The 15,148-nt window shown below is 37.7% G+C and overlaps 1 protein-coding gene across 1 annotated transcript; it reads left to right on the top strand.

The window, feature by feature from the left end:
* Nucleotides 1–314: 314 nt before the first annotated feature.
* On the top strand, nucleotides 315–6,786 carry jdp2a (Jun dimerization protein 2a). The gene is made up of 4 exons (XM_028001636.1): nucleotides 315–634; nucleotides 3,845–4,062; nucleotides 5,490–5,594; nucleotides 5,682–6,786. The coding sequence occupies exons 1-4, from the start codon at nucleotides 547–549 to the stop codon at nucleotides 5,865–5,867; spliced, it is 597 nt and encodes a 198-aa protein (XP_027857437.1). The 5' UTR covers nucleotides 315–546; the 3' UTR covers nucleotides 5,868–6,786.
* Nucleotides 6,787–15,148: the final 8,362 nt, after the last annotated feature.

Raw genomic sequence — 15,148 nt, 5'->3', positions numbered from 1 at the left:
AAATGATGGGGGTCCATGGTACTTTTCTTCAAAATGGCTTCCTTTTACACTTGTAAACAATAGAGCCCCTTTTACATGAGCAAAAACAGATTCTTATTTTTGTTGTTTTGCCTTATTGCTCCCCCATGTGGTGTGCCACCCTGAGCAGAAAGCCACATTGTCTACTGCAGCGCCACAAGGTGTTCAAAACTTGAGCTCGAATCCAACTGGTTGAACTAGCAAATACGTTTTGTAACATAAAATCTTCTTAAAATACTGAAGTTTCTGGTTGCAACAGTGACAAAATCTTCAAAACCAGGGAGTGAACACGTCTTCGAGACAGTGTAGCCTGAGCTGCAATGGTTTCGCCGTAAAAACAGTAGTGCAGCCTCAGTTTCTTCATGGTAGGAGCGGTTGTTACTTCCCCTCTTCCAGGCCCCCTCCTCCAACCCCCCCTCTGCACTATGTCTACTTTTTTTCAACATCCCTGCTTACGTTTGCCTGGCATCGCTTGATTTCCGCATTCCCAAATCCTCCCAGATTGGGATCACGTTTAAAGTCGGGCTGATGCAACGATTTCCACTTTTTAAAATCTACTCCCGACCCTCGGCCGACCAGAAGAGAGGACATTTCTTGCACCTGGGATCAAAGTCAGGTCGGTAAAAGAAAACTTCGTATAAATAAAAAAAGAAAAGAAAGAGGAGAGCTGAATGTTTCCCTGCGCACGCTGAGCCGCTGCTGGTTGGCGCGCCGCGGATTGGTTGCACAGACAGCCAGCAGCTCTGATGTTCTTGGTTATTCAGCGGCTTTTATGCTTTCCCCGAATTGCGGTGTTCAAAGTAGACCCGACTTCTTGCAGATCTTTGTCTCTCTTTTTTTCTTTTTCGCTTTGCATGCTGTTTTTACTTGAATCACAGCGTGCAGCAACCCAGAACAGAATGTTCTCATTAATGGCACGCAGTGATGCTTAAAATACATTTGATATGTTGCCATCCTGCACTATAAACGTTTCAGCAGGTAATTTAAGTGTTTGATAGAAAGACAAAGTTACATAAGAAGAACGCCAGAGCTGAAAAAAGGGACTTCCGCTTTCAAGTTGACCAATTCCGCAGCGGGGTATGCATGCAATGTGATCTTCCAAGAGGTGACTATACATGTTTAAGGCAAAGCATGAAATAAGATGGGGCTTTCCCAGGAAAAAAGAATGGCTTAGAGCAACGAGGGGCACTGAAATATTAATAACTGCCTTTGATTTTTAAGGAATAGTCTTAATGAAGGATGCTAAAAGCTAAAACAACGCTGCCTGCATCCAACACAGTAAACCATTTGAAAAGATCTGTGTGTGGCTTCACCTCAAACCGATGATAACTTTTATTAAAAGGCTTCTACCTATGACCTTTTGCATATTTTGGAAGGAGTGTGGTTTTAAGCAAAAATGTCCAGCACAGTTCTACTTTCTCTTTTGGTCTGTTCTTAAGGGAAGTGCTGAACTGAAAGTTATATATTTCCATCTATGATGCACAAGTTTATCTGTCTTCACAGACCTTCAGATAAACCAGGCATTGTGCTTTGCAGAAACAAATTATGCATCTTTAACTTTTTCACATTACAGCCACAAGGTTCTGTGTGTTTCATTGGGACATACCAGGAAAAGTTTGTGTCAAACTTTGAATTGGATAGGTATTCAAATTTGTAAAGTGCTATGAATTCAGACCCCTTTAATTTGATGTCACATAAATTCCAGTGTAAACAATGTAGCATTGACCTGTTAAAAAAATTCATTAAGTAATGTAGTTATTTATATTTTTGATCTACATGTGAAATACTAACACGGACTGAATATTACCTTGATTCTGGAAGGAAACTCAAGGACGCAATACAAATACAGATCACGTTTGTCAGATTTTTATTTGTAAAACTATTTGAAAATCCTGCATTGTTTTCTTTCCACTTGACAGTTATACATTTAATTGTTTTAGTCTTATCACATGGATTGTAACTCCAGTCCTGGAGGGCCGATGTTCTGCGACTTTTTAATGTGTCTGCTGCTTCAACACATCTGAGTCAATTAATTTCAAGATTAGCAGGACTGTTGAAGATCTGACTGCATACTTAGATTTCTGAGCTAGCCAATTAAGACAGAAGAGACCGTCTTCATTCCTAAGCTTCTGAATTAAACGGAAGATAATGGGTGGATGGTGACCTTCTTCATCTCTGTCCTTACAGACTGTCAGGTGTGTCAGGACATCACAGGTTGCCTGATGTTGCCAGTTTATCCTGCAGTGTGGGATTAAATCTCTGTAAATTGACTTCAACCTTTTTTTATTTTATTTTGATATTGACATGTATCTTGGAAATCCGCTGAGGTTGTGCTAATTTCCTGTGTGTTTTGCTCACACTGCTCAAGCAGCTCGGTTTCATGTTCTTGAACATTTAAACACCTATTTAACTTTTCACTGCCACATTTTTTGCCACCAATAACAAGATAACCTGTTTTCAGTGCACAACTCAAACACCATTGAGATTGTCACCTTCTTCTTTTTTAACACAGCAAATTATTTTAGTTTATTTTAACCACATTATGCTCGTCTCAGGCAGCCACATTCCTCTCTGCTTACATTAAGTCTCATAAAGAGGAAACCACAGTTAACTGGTATTTCTTGGCTTGCCTTCAGCTCTCGTTGGAATAAGGAGGAATTTGTTCGAGTCTGGTTATGCACCGTTATTCATTCTTCTTTTCATCTCTTGGGATTAAATAAGGCAACTTTTTGCCAAGATCTTGTGAATGGTTGTACATTAATCCCCCCCCCAAAAAAAAAAAAATCAGGGAAATAATAATAACTGAACAGCAGCCTCTGCATCCTGCTTCTTTAACAGACTAGTTATTCATCACTGAGAGGTGAGTCAAGCAGTCTAGAATGCAACTTTCTCAAAGCTGTTAGACATACTGTTCAAATTAAACACATTTTAGCTTCATTTTCAAGAATTTGACATTTTCTACTTGGATACAGTTTGTTATTTGAAAAGGACAAAAATCCGATTTGGAGTGAAGGAAGCCTATTGTAAATTTGTATCTTGTGTACTTAATATGTGTTGCCTAAACAATTCATATTGTTTGTTATATGCCAAAAAAGAGCAGAGGAAATACATATTTAAAGGCACAAAATAAGGAAAATTCATTCCTCCAACACTGGCTTTTCACTGCATGTCTTCTGGCTACATGAGGCCACATTTGAACTCCCTCCAGAAAAAAAAAACAATGCCAGTTTTTATAATGGTAAAATCAAGAGGGTTCATTTAGGGTTTTGGAAGTATTAAAACCAAAACCATGATCAGTGATTGTATAAAGCCGAGTAAGTACCCATGACGTTGTTTTCTTTTACATTTATGAGCTATCTCTGATATAGAGGTGTATACCAGACTTTCAGACAAGCATAAAAAGATCTGAAATCATTTTGTAGGATAATGACTGGTATTTTATAACAGTGTGGTTGGACACACTTATCTGCATTGGGGTTGTTTATTGGAAATATAAAATGCATCGTAAAACTGTTGAGCAGCTTAAATTTTCTATTCACCAATAATAAACATGAGTTATTTGTGGAAGAATACAATCTTATGAAGAAAGTATAATTCAATGGAATCTTTAATGGTGTTTAAAGACATTAAACATAATGCAGTTCTTATCCAAATGTATTGCTGATTAAAGTATGATTTAATGCCTTGTGAGTGTCCACTTTTATTGTTAAAAAATATCTTGGTTGTCTGCTCTCATGCAGCTGTAAAAATAACAGCATTTTGGGTTTTTTTTTGTTTTTGCTTGCATCTGGTCATTTCTCCCATTTTCCTCCTTTGCCTCCCGTAGCTGTGGTCAAGGCCGAGCCTGACGCAATGCCGGGACAAATCCCAGATCCCTCTGTGACAGCGGGCGCACTGCCCAGCCTGGGCCCGCTGGCTGGGATCTCCGCCACCACGCTGACGGACAAGCTGAGGTTTGACGATCTCCACGACATCGGAACAATGTTGTCACCCCTGCTTTTCCTGGACACTCTGGGAAAGAGGCCTGTAGTCATCAAAACTGAGGTACTGGACAATCTCAGCGACTTTTGCCTTTTCAGATTTTCTGATGTGTTTGTACTAATTTCAACCACTGAAAGTAGCACAGAATAAGAAGATGCAACATAAAAAATTTCATGCAGTTACTTTAAAAAATGACATAAGGCACTTGTCCATGTTTCTTACAATAGAAACCACAAATCCTGATGTGTTTATGTAACAGAGAGACAAAAAGTGTAACTTGAGTTGCACACCAGCTAAACTTTGAGGCTATTTGATTTGATAAAACTCCAGGGCAAAACAGCACAAATGAATTTAAAGTGGAACTTTGCTTCTATTTTCTGTAGAGTGTGCTGCTAAAGTATTCAGTACTCTCTATTTTTTGGTCCGTTTACAACCACAGACCTCTGTGAATTGTATAGACTTTGTGTGGTTGCCCAGAGCATAGTAGCTTAAGATATTCCACAAACACAAAAAATGCCCTTTTTTGTGTCGGTACTTTGTAGATCCACCTTTTGCTGCAATTACAGGTGCACGTCTTTTGGGATGTGCCTCAACAAGCTTCACTCATTTAGAGAAGGACGTTTTTCTCATTTTTTCCCTTACAAAACAGCTCAAGCTCAGTCAGATTGAAGGGAAATGTACATGTTCAAGTCTTGCCAATATGGACTTTGACTGGGACATTCTGAAGTGTGAATGTGGTGTGCTCTTACTCAGTCTGCATGTTTATGATTGCATTTTTGGAGATCTTCTGTTGGAATATGAAATCTGAAGTATTTTTGCACTACTTTGTGTTGGTCAATCACATAAATTCCTACAAAAATGATGGTAGGATGGATGGATGCCTTTCTGCAGCGGTCATTTGGCGAGTGGTGGGTTACATGTTGGACAGATCACCAGTCCATCCGGGGCAGGCTCTGTTCATGCGATCTGTATCTTTACATTATGTCTTACTCTTTAGTGGCATCTAGTGGATGTATCAGAACATGGCCAATAAAATAAATAGTTTGCAAAAAACGCTTGGTGTTAATTATACAGCACAGAAAATAGCACAATATTGAATCTATGCAACGTTTTTATTATCCAGAGATTTTTAACTGTTAATTTTAAGTCTTATTGGTTTAAGCTAAAAATTGTAAATCCAAAATTATTGAGTGTGCAATGAGCTAGACCTTTTGCACAACTTCATATTATAGAGACATATTTAATTTTAATGTTGATTTGCGACCCTGGACATTGCCTTACTATGCAATTTTGTTTGATTTTCATCTTCCTTCAGTACACCATCTGAAATTTCTCCCCTATTTCTTCGGTTGAATTTCAACTGTGCCAATCGGCAAACAGAAGTAGGAGTTGTAAATGATGACATTAACTTTCTGCACTATTGTAGAATTGCTGGTTTGATAAATCAGTTGAATTACGGTCTTGTGTTCTTTTCCTGTGTTGTTCCATAGAGAGATGAAGAGGAAGAGAGGAGGAAACGAAGGCGAGAGAAAAACAAAGTGGCTGCAGCTCGATGTCGAAACAAAAAGAAGGAGAGAACAGACTATCTACAAAAGGTGAGACTTGTTTACAGCACTATTCTACAGTTTAACCATTATTTTTTTTCTAAATGTAAGGTAACATTCTTCTCTTTGGTCTCCCAGGAGTCAGAACGATTAGAGATGTTAAACTCTGACCTTAAAGCCCAGATTGAGGAGCTGAGACTGGAGCGCCAGCAGCTCATCCTCATGCTTAACCGGCACCGCCCCACATGCATCGTCAGGACGGACAGCATCAAAACCCCAGAGAGCGAGGCGAACCCCCTGCTGCAGGAGCTGGAGGCCAAGTGAACAAACGGGGACTTTCCTGTCGTTTACATTCGAGGAGAAGCAGCAAACTAACAGCACTTCTGTTCAGGCGCTGCTTCTGATACGCAGAGCGATGGCCCACAAAGAGCAGATCCAGTGAGACGGATTCAGCAGATCGGTCTCCTCATTTCCCTTTTAATTTTTAAGAAATCACTTCTGCATCAGCCAGGTCTTTGTGACATATAACAAAGAAAATGCAATGCAGGTCTTGAGGAAAGTTACCTGTTACGCAGCTATTTGGCTGTTTTACGATAGCTTTACATTTTATAACATTTAAAATGAAGAAAATGGAAAATTTCCATTATGCAAAAAATTGCTTCATTTCAACTCAGTATTTTAATAATTTGCTCTGATGTCTAACTTTATATATGGCAGGAGTCTGCACAAATGTATTTTCAACACAATTTTAATACGGAACTACCGAAATCAACTGTTTTGATGTTTATGTGAGAAATCTTACATGGATTTTCTTTGATCTCTTAAACTAGATTGAGGAAAATCTACAAAATTAAAAGAAACTTTTAATAGATAAGATAACTGCTGTGATGCATAACTACATGTATGCAACCATTACATATTGATTAAATTACAAATATATGAGAAAAAAATAGTATTTACCAGTTAATAGCACATGTTTTCTGGTCCTTATGCTTCTTTTCTATTTGTAGAACAACCAAACCTGTTTTTTATTGTTTTGGCGCAGGCGTCATGTATGCACATATAAATATCTCTATATATATACACACACTCAGAAAGTGTTTACATTGTACTTTATTTACTGTTTTCATATTATTACAGCCAGTTATGTTTGTTTTTATATAGATAAATATTTACTTTTGTATATGTTGTTATATAAGCATATAAGCTATCTGAAAATACAATTTTATATTTCCTGAAGAAATGAAATGTTTCGTTCCTTTTTTCCCTCCGTTTTTTCTGGTATTTTACCTCATCAAACTTCAAGTTGAATACTGCCATCTTGTGGCAATCAGTGATGTCAGTGATGACGTCGGACCACTTTTTTCAGCAACGAGTAATCTAACGCGTTACTATTTCAAATCCAGTAATCAGATTAAAATTACTTGCCCAAATCACTGTGCGTTAATATTTTCTTTTGTAATGTAATTTGATTTCCTCTACGGCTACGCGTCGAGTGACAACAGGTCTTCTATCTGTGCTACCCATTCATCCGTCCTACCTTGTGGTAATGCGCATGTGCACTCTTGCTTACTCAGCTGATTTCTTATCACTACATCCTACACCGACAGATAGACATAGCTATCCGTCCTGCGGTAAGAAAATCTGACGAGAAGCCGCTTTGCGCATGCGTGATTCATTTCCAACGTGGACACAGAATGGGGTTCAATTCAGTTCAATTCAAAATTTGTTTAATCAACGACAGCACATTAAACAATGCTACATGTGGGAACAAAAACAGAAACTATTGTTTTGTGCATAGGTTTAACAACCTATGCACAAAGATTAATTTCTTGATAGTACCTTTATTTAAAGACAGTAATATCAAAAGGTAAAAATTCCTGTCATATACACTTGAATTTCTGCGACTATAAACAAGAGAAACATAAAAATGTATATCAGAGAAAACTAATTCTCCATAGCAATGTAGGTCAGTAAATCAGTCTTCAGGTATTTGTTTGTGTTTTAGCCAAAACAACTTTTCTCTCTTCTCGATGAAGAGAGAAAAGCGTCTCTGTTGAAGTGGGTAATGATCTGCACAGCTCTGGATTCTGACCAGTAAATAAAGTTTATTTAGTTCAGAATCATCAAAACGACAAGAAGTTCATAATTTACATTTGAATTAAATCCAAGCTGAACATTTAATTAAGATCTGTTGACTTATATTTGCAAAGAAAATAATTAAAGATAAAGAAAAACGAATTTTACAAAATTTTATTGTACATTTTTAAATAAGCAATTTATGAATAAACGTATAATATTTAAAGATGTATCAAAAGAAAGATGTATGGACAGTGAAGAGTTTCAATAAATTAATGGCACACTTAATTTCGCTGTTTCTCTAAATTATTCTAAAAATATATTAGGGATAGATTATGAATAAAACATATAATGCTATTAACATGAGTTTTATTAGAAGTTTAGATTCGTGCTGCTTCTTTGCAGTTGGGCAGGTTTTACAGATTTAGCGTTTGTACTGGAAAATTTCAAATCTGGCAACAGTGGCTAATAGCGCCATTTTTGTTTTTGATGAACGTGACGCGCATGCGCCATGTTAGATAAAAGTATGACGTAGCTTCTACGTGAGCGTTTCTAAAAAAAGATGCGGCTAGAGTCTGGCCGCACGGAGACACGAATCTGTCGGTCTGATATTCATGAACTTTGGCACCTGGATTAAAAATGATATTTTATGATATCCCAAGACGCGGAATCGGAGTGGACGCCCAGCCTTATGACTGAAACTTTTGTGGATCCGATTGAAATGGTGTCAGTGTTTATCGAGGCCTGGTTTGGCCTTGTACTTGACCTGTGAGTAGGCCGCAGTGATGGCAGGTAGGCCGCGGGAGCGCCACGTTTGAAATCGCTGCGTTGGTTATTCAGTAAGTTATTTTTATGAAACCTAAGTTGTTTGTCTTTTTCCACCGATGACTTTAGTGAAGCCATTTTTTGTGTCTAAACAGAGCAGCACACAAGGAGAGACCGACCACGGCCTCTCAGCGGCGGTTTGTTTTTGTTGCTAGTGTCCCTGAAACATCTGAGGAGATACATAACGGCATCTGAAGCTAGCAGTTGATCGATTATGGATATACTTCAATCAAGCTGAGGATCGCTTCCATCAAGCTGAGGATTCCCTACAAGGTGCCTGGCGGATCCGCCCGACCCATCAAAGGTTGGTTAGGTCAAGCAACTGTTCCAATGGCGGGTCCAGAAGACATCTCCTGGTAGGAGCTGTTGCGGGTTTTGCTAGGCTGCTGATGCTAACGCTGTTTGTTGAAGGCCAACGCTAGGCCTCTTGGTGTGCTGGTTTGGTTTGATTCTCTGCTGAGAGTCAATGAGCTGAGAAGGATTCTGCTGTTGTAAATCCTTCTGTCTTTGGATTTTTAGTGTTGCTTGAAGCAGTTGCTGTGGTCTTGTGACCTGCGGAGGTTTAGGTGTAACTAGAATCTACAATATCTACAATCTTAAGTTCCTGGCTTAAAGTCAGTTGTGATATGAAAGAAGGCTGCCAAGGATTTGGCAAATACAGTTTGAGACTGTAAGAAGTGATTCAGCTTAGGCTTTGTAAATATCACTAATAAACCTTGATAACATACCTACTTATTAGTACTAATATAATGTCTATGGTGACATTAGTATAGCTGCATTAGGATAATATTTATCTTTCCAATGAATATCAAATATGTTTTTGGGTGAAGATGAGGTCTTTATATTTCAACATACATAATCTTATTTTTTTTGTACCTATTTAATATGACATTTAGGGTCCATACTTTAATAATTCAATAACTCAAACAAATTTAATTTACGTTCAATTTAAACATGAAAACCGATTTAGTTTTTGCGCCGAACCAAAGCGTGGCCTCGTGCAATTTTGTCACACGACTTCATTTCTTCTGGACGACGGACAAAGGAAAGATCTCCTCAAGCTGCAGGCCAGAGGCCACCGAGGTAATGTTCACACTGTAATCCACCATCTCTTATTTGCAGATTTTCAGCTGAACTCCATGTTTTTCTTCTGGAGAGGATCAACTGGGACCTGTCCTTCAGTGTTTAAATATGTTTTAACATGTTTTTTCTCCTAGACTTAGCAACTGGCGGACCTTTTGTTGCAAATAACTTTTTTTTTTCTCATAGACAAAGCCACCCAAAGAGCTTATACTACAACTAACATTCTTTTCTCCTATAGAAACACTCCTGGAGCAGCTCTTTTTCTGTCTCTCTCTTTATTCTGTCCTTTCAAATCCCCCGGGGGTAGTGACAGATGGCCTTTCATACAGAGTCAACTTCTGATTCTGCTGGAGGGTTCTTTCTGTTAAAGGGAAGTTTATCCTCTCCACTGTCACTACATGCATCCTAAATATGAGTCATTGATTTAGCTTACTTAATTGATGACTAATTTAGCTAATTGGTGCAGTGTTGGCCTCACTTTGGAAAGTCTTCCTGTTAAAGGGAAGCTTTTCCTCTCCACAGTCAAATTTCATCCTCAGTAGGAGGCCTTGCTTAAGCTTACTTTACTTTTAGTGAATTTAAATAATTGGTGCAGTGTTTAATTATTGTTTTTTTTGGAAAGTCTTCCTGTTAAAGGAAAGTCTTTCCTCTGCACTGTCACCAGATGGATATTCAGTATAAGTGATTACTTTTGCTTAACTTTTAATCAGTTTAAATAATTGGTCTAGTGTCAGCCTTATTTTGGAAAGTCTTCCTGTTAAAGGGCAGCTTTTTCATTCTTGTTACCACGTGGATCCTTAGTAGGAGGCATTGCTTAAGCTTATTTATAATAAATTTATGTAATTGGTGCAGTGTTAATTTTTCTGGAAGTCTTCCTGTTAAAGGGAAAGTTTTATTTTTGGAAAGTCTTCCTGTTAAAGGGAAGTTTTTTCTCTCCACCTTCACCACATCCTCAGCATGAGGCATTGTTTAAGCTTTCATAATTTTTAGCCAGTGTTTGATAACCGGTTTTTATATATATATATATATATATATATATATATATATATATATTTTTTTTGAACGTCTTCCTGTTAAAGGGAAGCTTTTCCTTTCTACTGTCACACCATGCATGTTCATTATGAGGCATAAGCTTACTTGTATAACTTAACAAATCAGTGCAGTGTTGATTTTTTTTGGAAAGTCTTCCTGTTAAAGGGAAGTTTTTTTTTTTTTTTTTTTGGAAAGTCTTCCTATTAAAGGGAAGTTTTTCCACTCCACTGTCACCAGATGGGATCCTCAGTATGACTCATTGATTTAGCTTAACTTTTAACCAAATTAAATAATTGGTGTAATATTAACCATATTTTGGAAAGTCTTATCACATGGATCCTCAGTAGGAGGCAATGCTTAAGCTTACTTACTTGATGCATTAGCTTTTTTTTTTGGAAAGTCTTCCTGTTATAGGGAAGTTTTCCTATCCACTGTCTCTGCTTCAGCTTACATAACTTTTAATCAATGTTGACAACTGGAGTTTTTTGGGGGGCTGGGGAGAGGGATCTTCCTGTTAAAGGGAAGTTTTTTTTTTCTCCCCTGTCACCACATGCATCCTCAGTGTCTATGGTAGTGAATGAGAGTTTTGAGCTCATGGTTGAGAATTTAAGGCCTTCTCAACACCACATGGTATATGGACCGGAAAGACATGGTGTATGGACATGGTATATGGGCCGGGAAGCTATGGTATATGGACATGGTATATGGACTGGGAAGATATGGTATATGGACATGGTATATGGACTGGGAAGATATGGAAGCTGATCAACAGTTTTTATTGAGATGGAACGATGACTCTGAAGACACCAGATAGCCTCGGACTGTGAAAGGTAAGAGTGTGAATACAACGGCAGGAAATGTGGTTTGGAACTTCTGGTAGCCATTCCTCAAGGCTATGAAGTCATTGGATGAGTTCAAGGAAATTAGTAACAAACAAGTACAACGAAGGGGTCGATCCGTTCCATGCACAATGCTCCACGCAAGAAAAACAAGGTAGGCTATTTCAAATGTAGGAGTTCTGATATTGGTTACTAAAGGGTAACCAAGATCATTTCGCCCTTCATCGGCCCCATAGGCCGACAGAGGAAAATGGCGGAACTTAAAACATTTATCAAAATGTTTTTCTTTCTACCAAAAACTGGGTAAGTCTTCAGTCTGGTACTTTGGCCTCATCTAGCTATTGTTTTATTTTCTTTTTTTTATTGACAATTTTGTTTAGAGACTTCATAATTAATTTTGTTTTGTTTACTTATGTTATATATGTAAAACGTCTTCCAATTTCAGTGTTAAATGTTAGAATTTAATGTCTATTGATTTTTGAGAATGTGTTCTTTCATAATTTTAGCGTTACCATGGTTATGGCATTTATTATGAGAAGACTGGTTTATTGTGATCTATCTGTATTTATGCTGCCTTTTGTCATTTTTTGTTTGTGCTACATTATTTATTTCAACTGTTTTTGTTTACGCAGTTATTTTTCTTTCCATAGAAGCTACACCTGGTCTGACGTTGATTAGCTGTGGTTGCTTCCTGGAAAAGGGCATTGGCTGACATGATGCTGCCATCGCCTAACTGTTCTCCCTCTCCTTTTCATTTCCACAAACAAGGAAAGTTCTCCTGATCAGTTGACCTGTTGTGTCTCTGCTCTGTCTTCTCTCAGCTCCAGTCGGTCATGGCAGATGGCTGCTGGTACTGAGCCCAGGTCTGGTTCTGCTGGAGGTTTCTTTCTGGTAAAGGGGAGTTCTTCTTCTCCACTGTCGCTACATGCATGCTCTGTATTGGGGACTGCTGTAAAGTCAAAGACTCAATACAAACGATTTGCTGTCGCCCCCTGCTGGTCAGATGGAGTGAATGCTGTAAGTAATGACTACATACAATCTGCTGGGTTTCGCTTGGTACAAACTTTTTAAACTGCTTTAATAATTAGCTGAGCTTACTGTAGTAGTAATTGGAGTACATTTGATTGAACTAAAATTACTTCAAAGTGCATTGAGATGACATTTGTTGTGAATTAGAAATATATAAAATTGAACTTTCAAACTAATAAATGAGCTCCACCAATAAACAATAAAAATACAAAACAAACAAAACCCCAACAATCAATATAAGAAAGTTCAAACCCTCAAATGTAGATATCAAAACGTTCAAAACCGCAAAAGTAGCTAAAAAAACATTCAAACTCCTAAAAGTAGATACAAAACATTCAAAACCCCAAAAATAGATATCAAAAGGTTAAAAGCTTATAATTATAACATTAATTCACAACAATGTTGTTGAGGCATTTTATGAAAAGTCATTTCAATTTAGTCAGATTACTATTGATCCAAGTTATCAATTTCTTAGGTTCACTTAATTATAAAGCTGTTTAAAAAGTTTGTGCCAAGTAAAACCCAACAGATTGCATGGAGTCATTACTTATAGCATTCATTCCCACTGACCAGCAGGGATTGACAGCAAATCGCTTGTGTTGAGTTGTTGACTTTACAGCAGTCCCCAATACAGAGCCTGCATGTAGCGACAGTGGAGAAGAAGAACTCCCCTCTACCAGGAAGAAACCTCCAGCAGAACCAGAACTAGGCTCTGTACCAGCAGCCATCTGCCATGACCGACTGGAGCTGAGAGAAGACAGAGCAGAGACACAACAGGTCAACTGATCAGGAGAACTTTCCATGTTCATGGAAATGAAAAGGAGAGGGAGAGTGGTAAGGTGATTTTCTTTTTTTTTTACGGACAATTTTGACTTCATAATTAATTTTTGTTTTGTTTGCTTATTTTATATATGTAAAATGTCTTCCAATTTCATTGATAAATGTTAGACTTTAATGTGTTCTTACATAATTTTAATGTTATCATGGTTATGGCATTTATTATGAGAAGACTGGTTTATTGTGAGCTGTATGTATTTATGCTGCTGCTTGACATTTTCTGTTTGTGCTACATTATGTATTTCAACTGCTTTGATTTCTCAGTTATTTTTTTTTCCATTGAAGCTACACCTGGCCTGATGTTGATTAGCTGTGGTTGCTTCCTGGAAAAGGGCATTGGCTGACATGATGCTGCCATCATCTAACTGTTCTTCGTCTCCTTTTCATTTCTATGAACATGGAAAGTTTTCCTGATCAGTTGACCTGTTGTGTCTCTGCTCTGTCTTCTCTCAGCTCCAGTCAATCATGGCAGATGGCTGCTGGTACTGAGCCTAGTTCTGGTTCTGCTGTTGATTTGCTCCTGTTAGAGAGGAGTTCTTCTTCTCCACTGTCGCTACATGCATGCTCTGTATTGGGGACTGCTGTAAAGTCAACGACTCAACACAAACGATTTGCTGTCAATCCCTGCTGGTCAGATGGAGTGGATGATGTAAGTAGTAACTCCATACAATGGATTCAGTGTCAGGACTGGGTTTCTTTTGGTGCAAACTTTTTAAACTACTTTAATAATTAGCTGAACTTATTGCAGCATCAATTGGAGTACATTTGATTGAACTAAATTACTTCAAAGTGCATTGAGATGACATTTGTTGTGAATTAAAAATATAAAATTGAACTTTCAAACTAACAAATGAGCCCCACCAATAAACAATAAAAAAACAAAACAAACAAAAACCCCAACAATCAATATAAGAAAGTTCAAACCCTCAAATGTAGATATCAAAACGTTCAAAACCGTAAAAGTAGCTAAAAAAACATTCAAACTCCTAAAAGTAGATACAAAATATTCAAAACCCCAAAAGTAGATATCAATTCAATAATCAATAATTCATAACATTAATTCACAACAATGTTGTTGAGGCATTTTATGAAAAGTCATTTCAATTTAGTCAGATTACTATTGATCCAAGTTATCAATTTCTTAGGTTCACTTAATTATAAAGCTGTTTAAAAAGTTTGTGCCAAGTAAAACCCAACAGATTGCATGGAGTCATTACTTATAGCATTCATTCCCACTGACCAGCAGGGATTGACAGCAAATCGCTTGTGTTGAGTTGTTGACTTTACAGCAGTCCCCAATACAGAGCCTGCATGTAGCGACAGTGGAGAAGAAGAACTCCCCTCTACCAGGAAGAAACCTCCAGCAGAACCAGAACTAGGCTCTGTACCAGCAGCCATCTGCCATGACCGACTGGAGCTGAGAGAAGACAGAGCAGAGACACAACAGGTCAACTGATCAGGAGAACTTTCCATGTTCATGGAAATGAAAAGGAGAGGGAGAGTGGTAAGGTGATTTTCTTTTTTTTTTACGGACAATTTTGACTTCATAATTAATTTTGTTTTGTTTACTTAATTTACATATGTAAAATGTCTTCCAATTTCTTTGTTTTATGTTAGAATTGAATGTATATTGATTTTTGAGAATGTGTTTTTTGTGTTACCATGGTTATGGCATTTATTATGAGAAGGTTTTGACTGGTGTATTGTGATCTGTCTGTATTTATGCTGCTGTTTGTCACTTTCTGTTTCTACTACATTATGTATTTCAACTGTTTTTGTTTGCTCAGTTATTTTTCTTTCCATAGAAGCTACACTTGTTCTGACGTTGATTAGCTGTGGATGCTTCCTGGAAAAGGGCATTGGCTGACATGATGCTGCCAT

The sequence above is a fragment of the Xiphophorus couchianus genome, chromosome 19 (genome assembly GCF_001444195.1).
Source record: "Xiphophorus couchianus chromosome 19, X_couchianus-1.0, whole genome shotgun sequence".
NCBI lineage: Eukaryota > Metazoa > Chordata > Actinopteri > Cyprinodontiformes > Poeciliidae > Xiphophorus > Xiphophorus couchianus.
Note: the sequence above shows the minus strand (reverse complement) of the source record. Positions and strands in the feature narration are given on the sequence as shown.